Genomic DNA, 24264 nt, shown 5'->3' with positions numbered 1-24264 from the left:
AGTTCTGTTGAGATAAAAAAACAAAGCGCGTGAGTTCGTATGTGAGTTTGAGGTGAAATTTAAATCTCACGTGAGTTGGAAAATAAATAAAATCGTTCTTGCCGGTTTTTACTCAACTTTCAACCCATGTATGTGCGCATGCGTAGATGCCCAAAGTGTTCAGCATGATACTGTATGGTAGACCTGGGGTTAAACACAGTGCACACTATGTTCAGCTCTCAGTTGAGTTTTGAGTTCTGTTCAGATAAAAAACAAAGCGCGTGAGTTCGTATGTGAGTTTGAGGTGAAATCTTAAATCTCACGTGAGTTGGAAAATAAATAAAATCGTTCTTGCCGGTTTTTACTCAACTTTCATATTTTCGGTATTTTTCCATTTTCTAAATTAATCAAACCCGTGATAGGTATTAATTACAATATCGATAGAGATGGAAATTTAAAATAAATTTTGTTTGTGTTTATCGAGAATAAATTGTTTTTAAATAGTAGAATTATTTCCAAAATTGTTTAAATAAATACCTCCTTAGATGAATAAATACTTAAATAAAAATATTCATTTTTAATCCAGCACCTATTGTAGGTACTTACATTATGAAACCGACATATGAAACTAATAGAATCTTGATCTTGTAATACCTAGGTCCCTATCCCTAGGTACCTACCTATTTATTGATAAAATTGTAATTATTCTTACATTCAATCCAAGATAAAGATGATGTTATAAAATAACAAAAATCTGCTAATCCCCTAACCAAAATAACCTAATAGGTATTTTAGAATGAGGAATAAGTAATAATTAGTGCATCATGTTATAATCAAACGTTTGTCATTATGAAAATGAAGTGGCCTAATTCCTATAGCAAGGAGTTCTTGCTGGATTTACTATTCCTGACTTGGATTATGCTAATCACCTGTGAGAGTGTCAGCGCTTCACCTTATACTACTTACTATGACAATAACAAAGGTAAGTAGACAAAACATCATCAGACATAAGAATATGGTTTGTCATATAGAAAAGTAAACTCATAATATTTATGTAGCTTTGTAAAATAATATACATATGTATATTAGCATATGTATCCCAGCCAGACAAGTACCTACAAGTTGGTACCTACTTTGCACCAACATCGAAAAACAAATTTCTTTGGTACAAGAACCTCCTTTTAATTCGCTTTACTATTTACCTAGGTATAGGTACCTACACATAGGTTAGAAACTTTGGTATCTCCTACAAATTCTAGAAGAGGTGACGAGCCAAGAGTTGAAGAATAGATCCAAACATCACAGTACAGTCTGCAAGAGAGTACCTAGTAAAAGTTCTAACGTTATCTTTCAAAATCAGAAATAGTTTTATATGAATAATAATAAATGCTGTTGTTGTCTCTCCATATAAGGCAGCAAAGTAACAGCAGATTCCTAGTTACTAACGTGCAATCTGTTTTATGACTAGGCCCCTGTTCCTAAAATCAACCACTTTGCATATTAATTCTCAAATATTTTGACGTCACAGCTATTATCATAATGCAATGAGTTCTTTCCTCAGTAATATTACGTGAATTACGTCGTAACTTTTGAGAAACACAAAGTATGAGTTCTTTCTGGAACAAGGGCTGGATTATTATTTCTTTTTATCTTTGATTAAGATTTATCTTGGTCATAGATACCTACCTACATTTTAAATTTTGATGTATTTCCTAGTTAGAATGTATTGAAATTTCATGTACCGACCGTATCTATGTTTTATGTGTTGTAATATTTCATGTTCTTCAACACAACATGCATGTTAGTTGCCTCTTATCCTAGTTTCTACTTGGAATTTACACTCCAAGACATCTTGTCCAATGATCCATAAATCCTCTCATACTCATCCTAAGAAATAAATCACTAGCAAATTTAGCAATGTGAAAATCTTCGAGTTGTTGGTGGAGATGTTAAAATCACCATATCGTATGTTCCTAGTTAGAATGTATTGAAATTTCATGTACCGACCGTATCTATGTTTTATGTGTTGTAATATTTCATGTTCTTCAACACAACATGGATGTTAGTTGCCTCTTATCCTAGTTTCTACTTGGAATTTACACTCCAAGACATCTTGTCCAATGATTCATAAATCCTCTCATACTCATCCTAAGAAATAAATCACTAGCAATGTGAAAATCTTCGAGTTGTTGGTGGAGATGTTAAAATCACCATTTCGTATCGAGCTGTTGGTGGAGATGTTAAAATCACCATATCATATCGAGCTGTTGGTGGAGATGTCATAAATCCTCTCATACTCATCCTAAGAAATAAATCACTAGCAATGTGAAAATCTTCGAGTTGTTGGTGGAGATGTTAAAATCACCATATCGTATCGAGTTGTTGGTGGAGATGTTAAAATCACCATATCGTATCGAGTTGTTGGTGTAGATGCTAAAATCACCATATCGTATCGAGCTGTTGGTGGAGATGTTAAAATCACCATATCGTATCGAGTTGTTGGTGTAGATGCTAAAATCACCATATCGTATTGAGTTGTTGGTGGAGATGTTAAAATCACCATATCGTATCGAGTTGTTGGTGGAGATGCTAAAATCACCATATCGTATTGAGTTGTTGGTGGAGATGTTAAAATCACCATATCGTATTGAGTTGTTGGTGGAGATGTTAAAATCACCATATCATATCGAGCTGTTGGTGGAGATGCTAAAATCACTCGCATTGATTTTTACATACTTTTACAATATTGATGAGTTGGTATACCTATGTATCCTAGAAGACCTATGTATCCTAGAAGACCTATGTAGAAGTTGGTAGTGGTTGATATGTGAGGCCTATTTCAAGAAAAACGCAAAACTTTCACTTCGCACTCTTTTGCAGCAAAAATTGGCAAACAATACATACTAAATACAAGTAATTATCACCTATCTAATCTACTTTTTTGCAAATTCTCGAAACTAAAAAAATCATGTGTTCATTGATTAGGTATATGTACTCGTAAATTTGCTCAATTCAGGTAGGTAAAATAACAGTGGGTACCTAAAGAACTTCTACATGAGAATATTGAACGACATTGCCGACAAAAAGTTACAAAGAATACCGCCTCTGCCTTTCAATAACAAATCAATATGGACAGGTCTTCAAGCCCTCCTCTTGTGTAAAAAATAATAATGTTTTAGCAAAAAATAATAACACAATAAAGAACAAAGAAAATAATATAAAAGAAGGATTTGTTGCTTTCATTTATGATTTTATGATGTGCTAAAAATGTTGTCCCTATTATTCTCGCATGTTCTTCCACGTGAAGACAATGTTCAAAGGATTTACACTTTAGGACCTGGTTTCTCTTTCCAAATCCCATTGTTTGAAATTGAACCTTCATTGAGGGGCTCGGTGAAATGAAATTCTGTCACATCCACTAAAATATTTTTTAATGTCTTGTGAATATTCTGATGATTTGGATATGATAAATGGAAGAGAAAGTCTTTGGGAATTTTCAAGAGGAGGTGAATACATTCACGTTCATTTTTTTTAGCGCCACATTCTTTTGAAGAAGAAAAGATCCCAAATCAATGAGGACTGAGGAGCTCTGAACTCTAATTACACAGAGGATTTGTTTACATTATTGATGTTCTGAAACTCCAGTACTTAGCTCCTGAGTAGTGATGTGTGGTTTATGTTAATATCACGGCGATGACTGTAAACAGATATATATTAACATGTGACTAATTTCATGTAGTCAACATCATACAAACCATAAGAACAGCAATACCACCGCCTAGCGCCTTATGATCAAACCTGTTTTATAACACAAAAAGAAAACAAAATTTTTCGGGTTCTCTTCTATTTTTGGTATTCACAGTACATTTTTTAAATAATAAAACAAATTATATCAAATTGAAAATTTATTATAAACTAGGGCGAACCCGTCTCGTTGCTTCCCCCCCACACACACCACACACACACTACACATCCATCACACCACACACACACACCCATCACACCACACACACACACACCACACATTCATCACACCACACTCACCCAACACACACACCACACCCATCCCACACACACACACCCATCCCACAAACACACACACCCATCCATCCCACACACACCCATCATACACACACCACACACACACAAATTTCATTAACATCTGTCAAGCCGTTTTCTCGTGAAAAGAGGACAAAAACAGGTATACCGGAGTAATACGCCATTTCAGACTTGTTTTCAATGTGCCGCCATTTTGAATCGGTCGAATTTTCTGAAACCGGTCTTAAATTAACGGCTGAAGTGTTGTCTAAAGTCTAAAACTTTCTTGCTTTGACTTCATAGGTCGACGCGACAAATTTCAAGATCTGAGGTCAATATTAGATAAATCAGTCATTCCCCCTTCTCTATACCAGTTTATCCTATGATTATTGGAGCGGGCCTCCCATGAATACACCATGCTACCTACCTACTCTATTTATGAGATGAAATATTATGCTGAGATGGAAACTAGAGGTTATAATGAAAATAATGGTACTAAGTTCCTCCTCAAATCTCCCAAGTACTTATTTAGGTATGTCTATTTATTAAATTATGTACTGATTTACCTAAAATTAAGTTGTCATTTAGGGAGGTACCTGTTTCGAGGCAAGCTAATATTTAAGAGCTCACTTGACTCCTCAACACCAAGACCCTAGTTCTAGTTGATGTGACAGTGGATTGGAAATTCGATCCTGGCTCCTCCAGTCTCTATTAAACCACAACGCCAAGAGTTCTATTTGAACAAGACGCTACTAACTTCTCAGAAGTCCATTGTGTATGAGAACTTACAGCAGTGGTGTAGGTTCAGTTGCTTATCGAGGAGTATTTAGTTTTAATAGGTGACCCTACATTATTCTCGTTTTGTTAATTTGACATCTCCACCACTAGACTATAGTATCTAAGGACTCTGGTTCACTCAGCAAGAGAATAGAACTATGAATCTTCTTTCTAAACCTGTTCTAAAGTGCATAGCTCCACTAAACTTGCACGTTTACCGCATTTAAGTAGAAATTACGTGAGTTTTTTACCTCTATAGTTTGGTAATTATAGGATAGACGTGTTGTTTTGGGCGTTAATTTATCCAGATCAAAAAGGTTTTAAATAAATATAGGAAGATCAGAAATTCCGTGAACTCACATGTTTGACTGAGCCGAACAGAGGAAAATATAACATTGGTTCCATTTCACATATGAAATTGAAGTAAGTAGATAGGTATTCTGAAGTTTGTAAAATTCGCAGAAAAAAAGGAATGAGTCAAATTTGTTTTGCGCGAGAATCCCGGAGATTTTAGTATTTTCTATTTCCTGTTAGCTTCAAACAATAATTAATTTCATGTATAGGTCATGTTTGTTAGTTTGTAGATGTGGACATGAAGTATAAAGAATAATAGCCGATTTCACCAAACTTCAATCAAGCCTTAATTGATACATTAAGCACTGATGGGGAATTCGGGCCGTTGCGCTAGGATTTGAAGAACTATTCAAATCACAATTAGGTTGACAATTTTTAACTCGAAAACGTTTTCTTTATTCTTACTTGTCTAAAGTCTAAAACTTTCTTGCTTTGACTTCATAGGTCGACGCGACAAATTTCAAGATCTGAGGTCATTTATGTCAAAAAAAAAACGTGAATTTTTTCTAATGAATTTGCCGTTTTATTGACCGTTTACCCACCGCGCTCGGCGTATAGTTTAACAAAAACGAACCGGAAAATAGCCTATAACCTTCACGGGAGTGCAAGCAATAAGTTGACAAAGTTTCATAGCAATCGGATGAGCGGTTTGGCCAGGCATAAAGTTCGAACACACACACATTAATTTTTATACATATTGACCGTTTACCCACCGTGCTCGGCGTAGCTTAACAAAAACGAACCGGAAAATAGCCTATAACCTTCACGGGAGTGCAAGCAATACAAAGTTTCATAGCAATCGGATGAGCGGTTTGGCCAGGCATAAAGTTCGAACACACACACATTAATTTTTATATATTAGATAAATCAGTCATTCCCCCTTCTCTATACCAGTTTATCCTATGATTATTGGAGCGGGCCTCCCATGAATACACCATGCTACCTACCTACTCTATTTATGAGATGAAATATTATGCTGAGATGGAAACTAGAGGTTATAATGAAAATAATGGTACTAAGTTCCTCCTCAAATCTCCCAAGTACTTATTTAGGTATGTCTATTTATTAAATTATGTACTGATTTACCTAAAATTAAGTTGTCATTTAGGGAGGTACCTGTTTCGAGGCAAGCTAATATTTAAGAGCTCACTTGACTCCTCAACACCAAGACCCTAGTTCTAGTTGATGTGACAGTGGATTGGAAATTCGATCTATAATGGTACTAAGTTCCTCCTCAAATCTCCCAAGTACTTATTTAGGTATGTCTATTTATTAAATTATGTACTGATTTACCTAAAATTGTCATTTAGGGAGGTACCTGTTTCCAGGCAAGCTAATATCTAAGAGCTCACTTGACTCCTCAACACCAAGACCCTAGTTCTAGTTGATGTGACAGTGGATTGGAAATTCGATCCTGGCTCCTCCAGTCTCTATTAAACCACAACGCCAAGAGTTCTATTTGAACAAGACGCTACTAACTTCTCAGAAGTCCATTGTGTATGAGAACTTACAGCAGTGGTGTAGGTTCAGTTGCTTATCGAGGAGTATTTAGTTTTAATAGGTGACCCTACATTATTCTCGTTTTGTTAATTTGACATCTCCACCACTAGACTATAGTATCTAAGGACTCTAGTATCTAAGGACTCTGGTTCGCTCAGCAAGAGAATAGAACTATGAATCTTCTTTCTTTCTAAACCTGTTCTAAAGTGCATAGCTCCATTAAACTTGCACGTTTACTGCATTTAAGTAGAAATTACGTGAGTTTTTTACCTCTATAGTTTGGTAATTATAGGATAGACGTGTTGTTTTGGGCGTTAAAATTTATCCAGATCAAAAAGGTTTTGAATATAGGAAAATCAGAAATTCCGTGAACTCATGTTTGACTGAGCCGAACAGAGGAAAATATAACATTAGTTCCAGCATTTCACATATGAATATGAAGTAAGTATGTAGATAGATACCGAGGTATTCTGAAGTTTGTAAAATTCGCAGAAAAAAAGGAATGAATCAAATTTGTTTTGCATTTTCTATTTCCTGTTAGCTTTAAACAATAATGAATTTCATGTATAGGTCATGTTTGTAGATGTTAACATGAAGTATACCTAAAGCCCACACTTATTCATCTAATACGCTATTATTCTAGCTATACCTACCCAGTGATGTGTACACCTATCCTACTGAAGTAAAGTCACCGATACCAATATGTCAATATTGTTATCGGTGCCATTACAAAACAACATCACATAACATTATGTGATGGTGATGCTGTCGGAAACGTTAAAAACAACAACATAATAATATCCCTATTGATGATATACAACTTAATATCTTCATCTTCTGCTGCTTGTGGTTCAACACAAGTCGCTACTTTTACAAGCAGCTCCTCAAAGTCTAAAAAACTTCGACCCTGCCGGAAACAGAAGCCGGTACGCGGCATGCAACTCTAGTGTGATACCCACCTCGGTCACTAAGGCTGCTAATTGTCTTTTCCAAGAAGTTCTGAGTCATAATACCTAGGTAGTCTAAGTAAATCCCAATTTGATCTATTCTGTTAAAAACACAAGTCTCAAGTTCAAATTTGAATACAAAAGATCTCCCATCTCATTATGTTGTTGATTCATTACAATACTGAAACATAACAAACATGTTCATAGAGGCTTGTATGCAGAATTTTGAAAAAATGGCGCATAATCACTAATGATCGATTATTCTGATCAACCATATTGTTTGTGTTGGTGAAATCCACCATAAGGCTGCTAATTGTCTTTTCCAAGAAGTTCTGAGTCATAATACCTAGGTAAATCCCTATTTGATCTATTCTGTTAAAAACACAAGTCTCAAGTTCAAATTTGAATACAAAAGATCTCCCATCTTATTATGTTGTTGATTCATTACAATACTGAAACATAACAAACATGTTCATATTAGAGGCTTGTATCTTGTATGTATTGTTTGACTACGACCCTGCACCAGGGACCCCAGTATGAATATGTGACCATTACCTTGGATATGAAACAGGTGAGTTATCTACTTAGTATCACCAAGTCGAACGATGTGGATCGACGTCAATCGCCGGCCGTCAACGTCAAGTATGTGTGGATACACCTTTTTAGAACCCTGGGTCTGAGCATAAGGATTCTCGGACACCGTCAGGCCCATCCTCTGAACATTCTCAAAGGTTAACATGAGTTTGGGTAATAAGTTCCTCGGTTTCCTGCTCTCATACATATTTGTACATATCAATATTCAGCCCATCTTGGTAAGATTTGAGTACAAATCTTGTCAATGGTTTTCGTTTTCATGCAGCTGCTAGGTAGATCAGCTCGTCATGTTATCACACGCTATTTCACATGGTAATAGAATTGTCCCCGTGCCAACTCAATTCTACATATGTGATTATGTGTATTTTATATCTATATTGTATTTATCTAGTGTGCTATCTACACACAATCTGTACCGGAGATATTTCTCTTTCAATCTTCATTTCTTCTATGCTCCTGGAATTTTGGAGAGGATAAGAGACCTACTCCTTGAGGAAAGTTCCAGTGGGTTGAGGGTATCTCATATTCTGGTAATGAGCCCTAATATGAACCCATATGCTGGTAAAGGTGATTGTCTGGCTGGGGGACGTGCAATTTCAGGGAATAAGTCGACGTCGTCGAGATAGAGGGTGTGAGTAAAGTGCCGTCGACAACGAATCTGGAGCTAAATATATGGCTTGTATGTAACATAACTTGCATTGTTATTCATTGTCATACACAACTCATGAATATAATATTGGCCAAATGTAAACAAACAATATGAAGTAGGCGCTACTGAAGATAGTAATACTCATGTCACAGGACATACCTATAAATATATTGTATAGAAATACTAATATATACTGATGTATAAATAGTGATACTAATACTCATGTCAGAGAGAACAATAGTAGAATGAATTTGTATTTATTGTTCTAATTTCCAATATGTAAAACAGAACCATACATACGAGTACCAGCTAACTTTATAAAAGAAGAGCGACATGAAACAAACTGGTTTTACTGACATGACCATAATATTAGCATTATTTACATCTAAAATAATTTGGGCCGACTAACATTATTTTTCCTCTCTTGTATGAATTTTACTTATGCCGCAGCCCAACAAGTTTATCTCGGATCTTGGAACATACAAATTAGTCAAATGAGGTAGCAATAGAGGTAGTAGCCACAACATCTAAGTAGGTACATGAACAGTTGCCAAGAACCGTATTCAATTAACCTAGTGCGGTTTGATAAGGGTTGAATCAGAGTTGGCTTCTGGTAGGAAAAAATAAAATTAATGCCGTATTCAATTAACCTAGTGCGGTTTGATAAGGGTTGAATCAGAGTTGGCTTCTGGTAGGAAAAAATAAAATTAATGTTTTTTTTTTTATACACATAAAGTTCAGACTTTTTCTTTTACATGATTAACCAGATTGAGTGCCAAGATTTCAATAAATGGCGCCGTTTGTTATAATTTCAACCAGATGTTCAATGACCATTAGCCATGTAGGTATGAATATGAGAGATAGCCGTTGAACTGCAAAGAACTAAGGTCATACCACAAGCTATGTTGGGATTTTCACCAGCTTCTCAATTGTCCTCACGAGGTTGAGTGCAACCCGAAACTTGTCTCCCAGACAGTCATCCGTTTCGATACCAACTTCGAATTCCTTTTAACATCAGTGATTCGTCAGGATCTGCTGATGCTTTCAATGTGCTATTGCCGATGACATGAATAGTAAGATGTACCTACAGTTTTCACTGTGCACTTTCTAGACCTTGAGAGCATCCACGCTATTTCACATGGTAATAGAATTGTCCCCGTGCCAACTCAATTCTACATATGTGATTATGTGTATTTTATATCTATATTGTATTCATCTAGTGTGCTATCTACACACAATCTGTACCGGAGATATTTCTCGTTCAATCTTCATTTCTTCTATGCTCCTGGAATTTTGGAGAGGGAGAGGATAAGAGATCTACTCCTAGAGGAAAGTTCCAGTGGGTTGTGGGTATGTCATATTCTGGTAATGAGCCCTAATATGAACCCATATGCTGGTAAAGGTGATTGTCTGGCTGGGGGACGTTAAATTGTCTGGCTGGGGGACGTTAAACAGGGAGTAGACCAGCTTAGTCTGGCTGATGAGAGCATCTAATAAAAAAGTTCGTATTTAATGCAGTTAAATTAATTTATTGCTAGTAAATCACAAAGTTCACTCGTACCTATGTGTTCAGGGATAGCAAGAATACAGCTTGAGAATAGCCGCATAACTCATGAGAGAAACTTTACAGCACCTGTTGAGATAATGGTTCAACTTTTATTATTCTGCGAGTAAGTATGATATCTTGTGATCCAACGTGTACCTAAGTAATGTCTTGATTATTTTTACAATCAAAAAGGAGTAAAGTTGAAGCAATAATCCTATGGTGAAAATCCAAGAAATAAAGTCAGTACTTACGAGGGATTTTCTACAGTCGGGTGTACTTCATATATTTAAATAGATTTCGACGTCACTTGGTAGACGGTATGTAACTAGGTATGTGTATCTTGACTTACTTTCTACATTTTCGTCTGTTGACCGTCAATGAACAACAATTGTATTGTATACCTACCTAACCTACCTCCCTATATTGAATACCTAGGTTTAACCAAGTAATAGGTACCTATTAAAGAGCTCGTCCGAGATTTTTTGTCTTTCCAACATTTCTTAGGTTTAGGTTTAGAATATTACCTAAATGCACAGTAGGTGGTATCATCAGGAGAGCTGACGGAAAACGCCCACCCCGTCTGTACACGGGAAAAGGCGAAGAAAAAGAAATAGAAGATGCTGGTAAAGGTGAGATGTGTCATATGATCAATTCCATATACAGTGCATTCATAAAGTCGCCCCCCCACCTTAATTTTTGAACCGATAAATTTAGAAATCTGAACTTTTGTATACGAGCCTATATTTACCTCTAGTTTCTTAGAGGCTATGTAAAAATTCAGGGACTTTTTCAGGGTCGGCCCCAGGGGGGCCAACTTTAAAATCTTAAATGAGAACCCCCTGTTTGTGATACATCATTCTAAAGGTCTCAAAGAACGTAGTACTTTGGTACAAGTTTGAGCTCTATCAGATAACCAGGGCCAATTTCAGCTTTCTAAATTCATCGGTTCAAAAATTAAGGTTGGGGGGGGGGGCTTTATGAATGCACTGTATGTAGCTAGTAAGATTTCCTTTGCTAAAGAAATAGCAAAGGTTGAGTGCGAAGGGCATCCCCTCGTAAAATTTTGTAGCCAAAACCAAAATGTCAGCCTAACAGCGATCACCTCAGGGTTGATTGAGGGCTGACGGAAAACGCCCACCCCGTCTGTACACGGGAAAAGGCGAAGAAAAAGAAATAGAAGATGCTGGTAAAGGTGAGATGTGTCATAATTATCATCCAATGATTAATTCCATATACAGTGCATTCATAAAGTCCCCCTCCCACCTTAATTTTTGAACCGATAAATTTAGAAAGCTGAAATTTTGTATACCAGCCTATATTTACCTTTAGTTTCTTATAGGCTATGTAACAGCCTATATTTACCTTTAGTTTCTTATAGGCTATGTAAAAATTCAGGGACTTTTTCAGGGTCGGCCCCGGGGGGGCCAACTTTAAAATCTTAAATGAGAACTCCCTGTTTGTGATACATCATTCTAAAGGTCTCAAAGAACGTAGTACTTTGGTACAAGTTTGAGCTCTATCAGATAACCAGGGCCGATTTCAGCTTTCTAAATTCATCGGTTCAAAAATTAAGGTTGGGGGGGGGAACTTTATGAATGCACTGTATGTACCTAGTAACCTCTCCATCATAAGCAATCACCACTGTACAGATCTTTCTAGCATTAGCAGCACAATCCAGACTGCATTGACTCCATCGGGATTTGACATTCAACAGTCACAATATCCTCAAACAACATACACACATTGTATGAAGATTACTTTGAACTTCTACACTCTAAACATTGAATACAATGAGTAGGTACATGTTTATATGCATCGGGATTTGACATTCAACAGTCACAATATCCTCAAACAACATACACACATTGTATGAAGATTACTTTGAACTTCTACACTCTAAATATTGAATACAATGAGTGCATGTTTATTTCCAAGGAATCTACTTCTTGTCCAATGACATGACTAGTACACGTTTTATTCATCATTTTGGAATCCGTTTTGGAAGTTCGGTATTTGAAAAATAATGATGGATGTTCTCTAACCTATTATCTTGAGACAATGCATTAGATTGAAACAGTAAGTAAGTTACTATCATGTAGCTAACTAGCAACATTCTACACCTTACTGAGCCACGTACAAAACATACAATTATAATTAAACCATAGTGCTTACTCTCCACGCTCTCACACACTTGAAAGTTCAGAGCAAAATGTTGACATTTTATCTCCTAATGAGGTCGCCAGTACTTTCTTGAACTTAAAGCAGAGCATGTTTTAGTCAAAGCTCATTTATTTTAGATCCATTGAAATGAAACGTTATGTGTCGAGTGTACTTTGGCATCAAGCAAAGTGATTCTGAGCACATTTTATTGTATACACCTACCTTATGAAGTCCTATTACTCGTACTTTGGATACTCATATCACACACCTACAGTAAATTAATGATCTCGTTTAAATTACTCCTGAAAGGTTTTAGAAAATCTGTAAACCGTTGAAAAACCCAGTGTACCAATGAACACAGAAAGCATAGGTACTTGTGATTGCAGTCGTAAGTCCGAAAATTTTTGTCTTTTTATTCAGTCAAAAAACTAATTGTGATCTCATGATGTTGGTAAATTATCACAAATTCAACCAAAACAAGAAATACTTACATAGTAGATACCTTGTTTCATTCAGTCAAGAGCAAAATATCCGGAAAGAAATCAGAAATCCCCTTACCAACCTTTCAAGTCTAGATCTAGAGCCCCAAGACCTTCATTTGAAACTAAACAATGCACATATCAAAGTGTCAGATCCAAGAGGTTTATCAAAGAGATCCAAGAAGTACATATTGAGGTATTCACAATCAACAATAAAAACTCTCCCGATTTCTTTTCAAAGTACCCAATAATTGACTTGTCAAGGAATTGTCTACACTTCTTTGAAAAGTAATTCGGTTCATCCTTGGGTGTTTTCACCCTTCAATCTTCAATTTGTAACTTTTCATTTATTTTAGATCCATTGAAATGAAACGTTATGTGTCGAGTGTACTTTGGCATCAAGCAAAGTGATTCTGAGCACATTTTATTGTATACACCTACCTTATGAAGTCCTATTACTCGTACTTTGGATACTCATATCACACACCTACAGTAAATTAATGATCTCGTTTAAATTACTCCTGAAAGGTTTTAGAAAATCTGTAAACCGTTGAAAAACCCAGTGTACCAATGAACACAGAAAGCATAGGTACTTGTGATTGCAGTCGTAAGTCCGAAAATTTTTGTCTTTTTATTCAGTCAAAAAACTAATTGTGATCTCATGATGTTGGTAAATTATCACAAATTCAACCAAAACAAGAAATACTTACATAGTAGATACCTTGTTTCATTCAGTCAAGAGCAAAATATCCGGAAAGAAATCAGAAATCCCCTTACCAACCTTTCAAGTCTAGATCTAGAGCCCCAAGACCTTCATTTGAAACTAAACAATGCACATATCAAAGTGTCAGATCCAAGAGGTTTATCAAAGAGATCCAAGAAGTACATATTGAGGTATTCACAATCAACAATAAAAACTCTCCCGATTTCTTTTCAAAGTAATTGACTTGTCAAGGAATTGTCTACACTTCTTTGAAAAGTAATTCGGTTCATCCTTGGGTGTTTTCACCCTTCAATCTTCAATTTGTAACTTTTCTATGAAACATCGGACTCGAGCCTGGGGATTGAAAGAACATGATGGGTAAGGTTTCTAAAGAGTGTGATGAAATGTTTTCATTCTTCATGATTGGCTCTTTTGAATCAGCAACACCAAAATACATAGTTACCTACTAAAATAAGTAGCTAGGTACATGGCTAATTGGCTAATGTGTAAGAGTATGATTCATTTCAAATCAAATAAGCAAGTACCTACTCAAGCTTTGGTACGTGACTTTCCTGTTGTTTAATGAGTCCCATTCAATTTAGAGCTAGAGAAAAGTACCCAATTACAATTTCAATTCGACAATTTTTCCTTTAGTTTGTCCGTCCGTTCGTTTGTTTTACCACAAACGGTTTGTTCGATTTCGATGAAGTTTGGCAAACACGTTCAACACATCATTATCGTAGAGGGAGTTTGCTCATAACATTTTTTTAGACCCTCTCGGGTCTTGGGCTTGCTTAGTCTCCTAACTCGTAGGGATACTTCTTCTGAGTAAGTTCTACACTTCTACCTATAATACAAATCTATAAAATCATAATATAAGTATCTCACCTGAAATCTTAAGCCTTGAAGACATGAGGTAGAGAAAGAATTGGTTACGGCGGCGCTAACTGGAGATGTTAAAATCACTCGCATTGATTTTTACATACTTTTACAATATTGATGAGTTGGTATACCTATGTATCCTAGAAGACCTATGTAGAAGTTGGTAGTGGTTGATATGTGAGGCCTATTTCAAGAAAAACGCAAAACTTTCACTTCGCACTCTTTTGCAGCAAAAATTGGCAAACAATACATATGTACCTACTAAATACAAGTAATTATTATCTAATCTACTTTTTTGCAAATTCTCGAAACTCAGCAAGAGAATAGAACTATGAATCTTCTTTCTTTCTAAACCTGTTCTAAAGTGCATAGCTCCATTAAACTTGCACGTTTACTGCATTTAAGTAGAAATTACGTGAGTTTTTTACCTCTATAGTTTGGTAATTATAGGATAGACGTGTTGTTTTGGGCGTTAAAATTTATCCAGATCAAAAAGGTTTTGAATATAGGAAAATCAGAAATTCCGTGAACTCATGTTTGACTGAGCCGAACAGAGGAAAATATAACATTAGTTCCAGCATTTCACATATGAATATGAAGTAAGTATGTAGATAGATACCGAGGTATTCTGAAGTTTGTAAAATTCGCAGAAAAAAAGGAATGAATCAAATTTGTTTTGCATTTTCTATTTCCTGTTAGCTTTAAACAATAATGAATTTCATGTATAGGTCATGTTTGTAGATGTTAACATGAAGTATACCTAAAGCCCACACTTATTCATCTAATACGCTATTATTCTAGCTATACCTACCCAGTGATGTGTACACCTATCCTACTGAAGTAAAGTCACCGATACCAATATGTCAATATTGTTATCGGTGCCATTACAAAACAACATCACATAACATTATGTGATGGTGATGCTGTCGGAAACGTTAAAAACAACAACATAATAATATCCCTATTGATGATATACAACTTAATATCTTCATCTTCTGCTGCTTGTGGTTCAACACAAGTCGCTACTTTTACAAGCAGCTCCTCAAAGTCTAAAAAACTTCGACCCTGCCGGAAACAGAAGCCGGTACGCGGCATGCAACTCTAGTGTGATACCCACCTCGGTCACTAAGGCTGCTAATTGTCTTTTCCAAGAAGTTCTGAGTCATAATACCTAGGTAGTCTAAGTAAATCCCAATTTGATCTATTCTGTTAAAAACACAAGTCTCAAGTTCAAATTTGAATACAAAAGATCTCCCATCTCATTATGTTGTTGATTCATTACAATACTGAAACATAACAAACATGTTCATAGAGGCTTGTATGTAACATAACTTGCATTGTTATTCATTGTCATACACAACTCATGAATATAATATTGGCCAAATGTAAACAAACAATATGAAGTAGGCGCTACTGAAGATAGTAATACTCATGTCACAGGACATACCTATAAATATATTGTATATAGAAATACTAATATGTACTGATGTATAAATAGTGATACTAATACTCATGTCAGAGAGAACAATAGTAGAATGTATTTATTGTTCTAATTTCCAATATGTAAAACAGAACCATACATACGAGTACCAGCTAACTTTATAAAAGAAGAGCGACATGAAACAAACTGGTTTTACTGACATGACCATAATATTAGCATTATTTACATCTAAAATAATTTGGGCCGACTAACATTATTTTTCCTCTCTTGTATGAATTTTACTTATGCCGCAGCCCAACAAGTTTATCTCGGATCTTGGAACATACAAATTAGTCAAATGAGGTAGCAATAGAGGTAGTAGCCACAACATCTAAGTAGGTACATGAACAGTTGCCAAGAACCGTATTCAATTAACCTAGTGCGGTTTGATAAGGGTTGAATCAGAGTTGGCTTCTGGTAGGAAAAAATAAAATTAATGTTTTTTTTTTATACACATAAAGTTCAGACTTTTTCTTTTACATGATTAACCAGATTGAGTGCCAAGATTTCAATAAATGGCGCCGTTTGTTATAATTTCAACCAGATGTTCAATGACCATTAGCCATGTAGGTATGAATATGAGAGATAGCCGTTGAACTGCAAAGAACTAAGGTCATACCACAAGCTATGTTGGGATTTTCACCAGCTTCTCAATTGTCCTCACGAGGTTGAGTGCAACCCGAAACTTGTCTCCCAGACAGTCATCCGTTTCGATACCAACTTCGAATTCCTTTTAACATCAGTGATTCGTCAGGATCTGCTGATGCTTTCAATGTGCTATTGCCGATGACATGAATAGTAAGATGTACCTACAGTTTTCACTGTGCACTTTCTAGACCTTGAGAGCATCTAATAAAAAAGTTCGTATTTAATGCAGTTAAATTAATTTATTGCTAGTAAATCACAAAGTTCACTCGTACCTATGTGTTCAGGGATAGCAAGAATACAGCTTGAGAATAGCCGCATAACTCATGAGAGAAACTTTACAGCACCTGTTGAGATAATGGTTCAACTTTTATTATTCTGCGAGTAAGTATGATATCTTGTGATCCAACGTGTACCTAAGTAATGTCTTGATTATTTTTACAATCAAAAAGGAGTAAAGTTGAAGCAATAATCCTATGGTGAAAATCCAAGAAATAAAGTCAGTACTTACGAGGGATTTTCTACAGTCGGGTGTACTTCATATTTAAATAGATTTCGACGTCAATTGGTAGACGGTATGTAACTAGGTATGTGTATCTTGACTCTTACTTTCTACATTTTCGTCTGTTGACCGTCAATGAACAATTGTATTGTATACCTACCTAACCCACCTCCCTATATTGAATACCTACCTAGGTTTAACCAAGTAATAGGTACCTATTAAAGAGCTCGTCCGACGTCAATTGGTAGACGGTATGTAACTAGGTATGTGTATCTTGACTCTTACTTTCTACATTTTCGTCTGTTGACCGTCAATGAACAATAATTGTATTGTATACCTAATAGGTAGGTACGCTACCTCCCTATACCTATTGAATATCTAGGTTTAACCAAGTAATAGGTACCTATTAAAGAGCTCGTCCAAGATTTTTTGTCTTTCCAACATTTCTTAGGTATAGGTTTAGGTTTAGAATATTACCTAAATGCACAGTAGGTGGTATCATCAGGAGGAGTTGTTCAAATATATTTTCCTTTCTTTCTCCTAATATACAGGGTGTTGCAATTCAACAGCAACAAGTTTGGTGTCTATAACATAACGTGATTGTATTGTACCCTAGTAATATTTATACCTACTTACCTACAAATTGACTACTATCTATGCTTACTATTTTTGTAACTACACTTATTTTGATCCAAAACAGTGTTGCAATTTAACAGCAACAAGTTTGGTGTCTATAACATAACGTGATTGTATTGTACCCTAGTAATATTTATACCTACTTACCTACCTACAAATTGACTACTATCTATGCTTACTATTTTTGTAACTACACTTATTTTGATCCAAAACGCATTCTGAACAAAATGTAGTTTTTATATTTCAACCCACCTTGACTCCCCAACACTTTCATTCTGTAAGATTCGCATGTAGCTACCCTGTATGTATCAATTACCTCTTCATCGTTCCCCCCCCCCTGTATATTCTATTATTTTAATAACTCACCTGTCCCCACCTTGACTCCCCAACACTTTCATTCTGTAAGATTCGCATGTAGCTACCCTGTATGTATCAATTACCTCTTCATCGTTCCCCCCCTGTATATTCTATTATTTTAATAACTCACCTGTCAGGGTTTGGTCCATTATTTATTTGTTTATGAGCATTTTATAGAGAGAGGAGAGGAGGTCTATAGATTAGGAGACCTTTAGTTAGCGCCGCCGTAACCAATTCTTTCTCTACCTCATGTCTTCAATGCTTAAGATTTTAGGTGAGATACTTATATTATGATTTTATAGATTTGTATTGTAGGTAGAAGTGTAGAACTTACTCAGAAGAAGTATCCCTACGAGTTAGGAGACTAGGCAAGCCCAAGACCCGAGAGGGTGTAAAAAAATGTTATGAGCAAACTCCCTCTACGATAATGTGTTGAACGTGTTTGTCAAACTTCATCGAAATCCGACAAACCGTTTGTGGTAAAACAAACGAACGGACGGACAAACTAAAGGAAAAATTGTCGAATTGAAATTGTAATTGGGTAATTTTCTCTAGCTCTAAATTGAATGGAACTCATTAAACAACAGGAAAGTCACGTACCCAAGCTCGAGTAGGTACTTGCTTATTTGATTTGAAATGAATCATACTCTTACACATTAGCCATGTACCTAGCTACTTATTTTAGTAGGTAACTATGTATTTTGGTGTTGCTGATTCAAAAGAGCCAATCATGAAGAATGAAAACATTTCATCACACCCTTTAGAAACCTTACCCATCATGTTCTTTCAATCCCAGGTTTGAGTCCGATGTTTCATACAAAAGTTACAAATTGAAGATTGAAGGGTGAAAACACCCAAGGATGAACCGAATTAGTTTTCAAATTCAAAGAAGTGTAGACAATTCCTTGACAAGTCAATTATTGGGTAGGTACTTTGAAAAGAAATCGGGAGAGTTTTTATTTTTGATTGTGAATACCTCAATATACCTAGGTACTTCTTGGATCTCTTTGATAAACCTCTTAGATCTGACAGTTTGATATGTGCATTGTTTAGTTTCAAATGAAGGTCTTGGGGCTCTAGATCTAGACTTGAAAGGTTGGTAAGGGGATTTCTGATTTCTTTCCGGATATTTTGCTCTTGACTGAATGAAACAAGAAACAAGGTGTCTACAATGTAAGTATTTCTTGTTTTGGTTAAATTTATGATAATTTACCAACATCATGAGATCACAATTAGTTTTATGACCGAATAAAAAGACAAAAATTTTCAGACTTACGACTGCAATCACAAGTACCTATGCTTTCTGTGTTCATTGGTACACTGGATTTTCCAACGATTTACAGATTTTCTAAAACCTTTCAGGAGTAATTTAAACGAGATCATTAATTTACTGTAGTTGTTGATATGAGTACCCAAAGTACGAGTAATAGGACTTCATAAGGTAGGTGCATACAATAAAATGTGCTCAGAATCACTTTGCTTGATGCCAAAGTACACTCGACACATAACGTTTCATTTCAATGGATCTAAAATAAATGAGCTTTGACTAAAACATGCTCTGCTTTAAGTTCAAGAAAGTACTGGCGACCTCATTAGGAGATAAAATGTCAACATTTTGCTCTGAACTTTCAAGTGTGTGAGAGCGTGGAGAGTAAGCACTATGGTTTAATTATAATTGTATGTTTTGTACGTGGCTCAGTAAGGTGTAGAATGTTGTTAGTTAGCTACATGATAGTAACTTACTTACTGTTTCAATCTAATGCATTGTCTCAAGATAATAGGTTAGAGAACATCCATCATTATTTTTCAAATACCGAACTTCCAAATCAAGTGTGTGAGAGCGTGGAGAGTAAGCACTATGGTTTAATTATAATTGTATGTTTTGTACGTGGCTCAGTAAGGTGTAGAATGTTGCTAGTTAGCTACATGATAGTAACTTACTTACTGTTTCAATCTAATGCATTGTCTGAAGATAATAGGTTATAGAGAACATCCATCATTATTTTTCAAATATCGAACTTCCAAGACGGATTTCAAAATGATGAATAAAGCGTGTATTAGTCATGTCATTGGACAAGAAGTAGATTCCTTGGAAAACATTGTTTAAGTTTCGGCATCAAATTAGAAGCAAGATTTTAGCTCCAGTGGGGTACAATAAGCATCTAAATGTAAGAAAAAGCCACATTCTTAATTTAATTCCATTAAATAGTAAGGTGTAGAATGTTGCTAGTTAGCTACATGATAGTAACTTACTTACTGTTTCAATCTAATGCATTGTCTGAAGATAATAGGTTAGAGAACATCCATCTTTATTTTTCAAATACCGAACTTCCAAGACGGATTCCAAAATGATGAATAAAACGTGTACTAGTCATGTCATTGGACAAGAAGTAGATTCCTTGGAAAACATTGTTTAGTTTCGGCATCAAATTAGAAGCAAGATTTTAGCTCCAGTGGGGTACAATGAGCATCTAAATGTAAGAAAAAGCCACATTCTTAATTTATTTCCATTAAAACATTGGACAAGAAGTAGATTCCTTGGAAAACATTGTTTAAGTTTCGGCATCAAATTAGAAGCAAGATTTTAGCTCCAGTGGGGTACAAGTACAATGAGCATCTAAATGTAAGAAAAAGCCACATTCTTGATTTATTTCCATTAAATAAACCTCGTTTGTTTCCATCTTGTTTTCAGCATTTACCAACGAGCTCAAAGTCCCGGGTTTGTTCCCGCCCATCTTCAACGTTGCCAGCAAGTCATCCATAGTTGTCAATGCGACATGTGGGGAGGTGGGGGGCCCTGAGGTTTACTGCAAGCTCAAGGAGCACAGGGGGAAAGCAGACACGCAATGTTCTGTGTGTGATGCTAGCAGTTCCTCCCCTGGGAAGAAACATTCCATACGGTATGTCCTGGAGCAGAACAACATGAACTGGTGGCAGAGTCCGACCCTGCACCAGGGACCCCAGTATGAATATGTGACCATTACCTTGGATATGAAACAGGTGAGTTATCTACTTAGTATCACCAAGTCTTAAGGTGTGTCCACACATCGATCGACGGCCGTCTACTATTATGTGTAGACGGTATGCCCTGGAGCAGAACAACATGAACTGGTGGCAGAGTCCGACCCTGCACCAGGGACCCCAGTATGAATATGTGACCATTACCTTAGATATGAAACAGGTGAGTTATTTACTTAGTATCACCAAGTCTTAAGATGTGTCCACACATCGATCGACGGTCGTCGACTATGTGTGGACACACCTTTTTAGAACCCTGGATCTGAGCATGAGGATTCTCGGACACCGTCAGGCCCATCCTCTGAACATTCTCAAAGGTTAACATGAGTTTGGGTAATAAATTCTGTGTGGACACACCTTTTTAGAACCCTGGGTCTGAGCATAAGGATTCTCGGACACCGTCAGGCCCATCCTCTGAACATTCTCAAAGGTTGACATGAGTTTGGGTAATAAGTTCCTCGGTTTCCTGCTCTCATACATATTTGTATCAATATTCAGCCCATCTTGGTAAGATTTGAGGACAAATCTTGTCAATGGTTTTCGTTTTCGTGCAGCTGCTAGGTAGATCAGCTCGTCATGTTATCACACGCTATTTCACAACATGGTAATAGAATTGTCCCCGTGCCAACTCAATTCTACATATGTGATTATGTGTATTTTATATCTATATTGTATTTAACTAGTGTGCTATCTACACACAATCTGTACCGGAGATATTTCTCTTTCAATCTTCATTTCTTCTAATATGCTCCTGGAATTTTGGAGAGGATAAGAGACCTACTCCTTTTTTTTTTTTTTTTTTTTTTTTTTTTTTTTTTTTTTGAGACACAACTATTCCCGTTGGTCTCAACTTTAGAAACAGGCCGTGAACTTTGAGAAAATCTTAAAGGGAACAGGGGACATTCTTCTCCAGATATTCTTCTCCAGATATTTTTCTCCAGATATTCTTCTCCAGACATTCTTCTCCAGATATTCTTCTCCAGATATTCTTCTCCAGATACCTACCTCAGTTATCCCAGATTGCGTCACTTACTCTCTGAACAACTCAATGATTGATCATGAATGTAAAAGGTTCATCTCCTACATCAGATTATAATCTCGTGAGAACATTATAATAAATCAAAGCCGAGTACCTCAGAAATGGTACCCATACTCATCTCACGGACAAGGAAACTAAAGAGTACCTAAGAGCCCCAAAATCAAGAATACTTCTTGCATCCAAGCTCTGAAAAAATTGGGGACCCGAAGCAATTAATCATTGATTATAAACGAATTAAGTCACGTGATTTTGAAATAATATCAAAGCTTAGGTATTATGAGAGGGGTGAAGAGAAAACAGCACAATGCTTGGCATTTCCTTAGATTTTACCGTCTCCTGTCGATATTCCAAGAGGAAGCAAATAAAACCAACTGCTCGTTGTAGAAGAGTAAAGAAAATAATCCGTCATATATACTCGTATTTGACGGATCAATCAGAATAATGCAGGTACGAGTGAAATTTTTCTTCAATCGAGTCGTGGTCTTCCAACCTGGGGCTTTCTGCATGGCAAGCTATGAACTAACCGTATCTCTTTGCTACTTGATTTTACATTTCGTATGCATGATATTACATAGGTAGAATAGAATATGTTGTGTAGATTCGTTGATCAATTATTACAGCATTAGGTATAGTTATTGGAAATGGATTTTACTTGTTGGACCATTAGGTGATGCAAGGAACTTTATGAATAAGGAGTGGTACCTACCTATTGTTATATAGAACTTGCTATGGCTTTGTTATGGTTATGGTGAGAGTACTTAGCTTATTGGTTGAAATCTTCAATATTGACTGCATTATCCGCTGGAGGGCACTAGGGTTAACTTTGAATCTATTGGTGATGCGGCGCGGGTTTATATTGCTTCTCAGTTTGTTATTGAAGTGGTTTGTTTTCTTATTATTTTTTATATTTTAGAGGCAGTCCTTTAACTGCTGAGGCATATCTACTATTATCAGACATTTACATATATTTCACCTTTTCCCTCATCGCTGTAAGATTGTAGTCACATCAGAAAGAGCTTTTCTCGTAAAACAGTATATTGTATTTTCTGCCCTAACCACAAAACACATCGCATGTAAAATTCTCTCAGCATTCGGTGTTCAACACCTCAGTACGTGACCAGCAACTCCTGACTATCTGTGCACATTGTTAGACCCCTCTGTCCCCGCTATAAGTTAAATGATCTCGTCCTAAGCATCTCCATCTCCTTCCTCATTATCATCTTCACCACCTTCATCATCTACAGCTGCCTCCTGGTATTATTGCTTCTCAGTTTGTTATTGAAGTGGTTTGTTTTCTTATTATTTTTTATATTTTAGAGGCAGTCCTTTAACTGCTGAGGCATATCGACTATTATCAGACATTTACATATATTTCACCTTTTCCCTCATCGCTGTAAGATTGTAGTCACATTTGGATGCAGCCTCTGTGAACTCCATCTCATCCATTCCTGGGGAGAAACATAGGTTGACTCGTTACAAAACGGGAATCGGTGGGTTTTTACTTTCTAACCCATCAGATTGCTAAATCCATTAGATTGTTTAATCCCAATCTCTTAAAGCAAGTTCAAACTCAGGTTGTAGTTCCGGCCATTAAATCGGTCCAGTAGTAGTATTAGTGGTATAGGTTTTGTCCTTCCAATCAGGTGTTCCTCCCACGGCAAAGTACTCAGAAATTCCACCAGCTTTACCAGTTTGTGGTAAGTGCCGCAGGCGAAATTTTTGAAAATTTTGCTAGATATTTTCTTATCCTAATTTTAGCTGAACGCTAAAGTGAGCAATATGACCATAATATTAGCATTATTTACATCTAAAATAATTTGGGCCGACTAACATTATTTTTCCTCTCTTGTATGAATTTTACTTATGCGGCAGCCCAACAAGTTTATCTCGGATCTTGGAAGATACAAATTAGTCAAATGAGGTAGCAACTAGCAATAGAGGTAGTAGCCACAACATCTAAGTACATGAACAGTTGCCAA

General features: G+C 36.2%; 1 protein-coding gene across 1 annotated transcript; it reads left to right on the top strand.

Moving 5' to 3' along the window:
* Window positions 1-245: 245 nt before the first annotated feature.
* On the top strand, window positions 246-21261 carry LOC113467683 (laminin subunit alpha-1-like). Its single transcript, XM_026824012.1, has 3 exons — window positions 246-401; window positions 704-961; window positions 20921-21261. The coding sequence occupies exons 2-3, from the start codon at window positions 829-831 to the stop codon at window positions 21259-21261; spliced, it is 474 nt and encodes a 157-aa protein (XP_026679813.1). The 5' UTR covers window positions 246-401; window positions 704-828.
* The last annotated feature ends 3003 nt before the right edge of the window (window positions 21262-24264 follow it).

Source organism: Diaphorina citri, unplaced genomic scaffold (assembly GCF_000475195.1).
Source record: "Diaphorina citri unplaced genomic scaffold, Diaci psyllid genome assembly version 1.1 scaffold524, whole genome shotgun sequence".
NCBI lineage: Eukaryota > Metazoa > Arthropoda > Insecta > Hemiptera > Psyllidae > Diaphorina > Diaphorina citri.
Note: the sequence above shows the minus strand (reverse complement) of the source record. Positions and strands in the feature narration are given on the sequence as shown.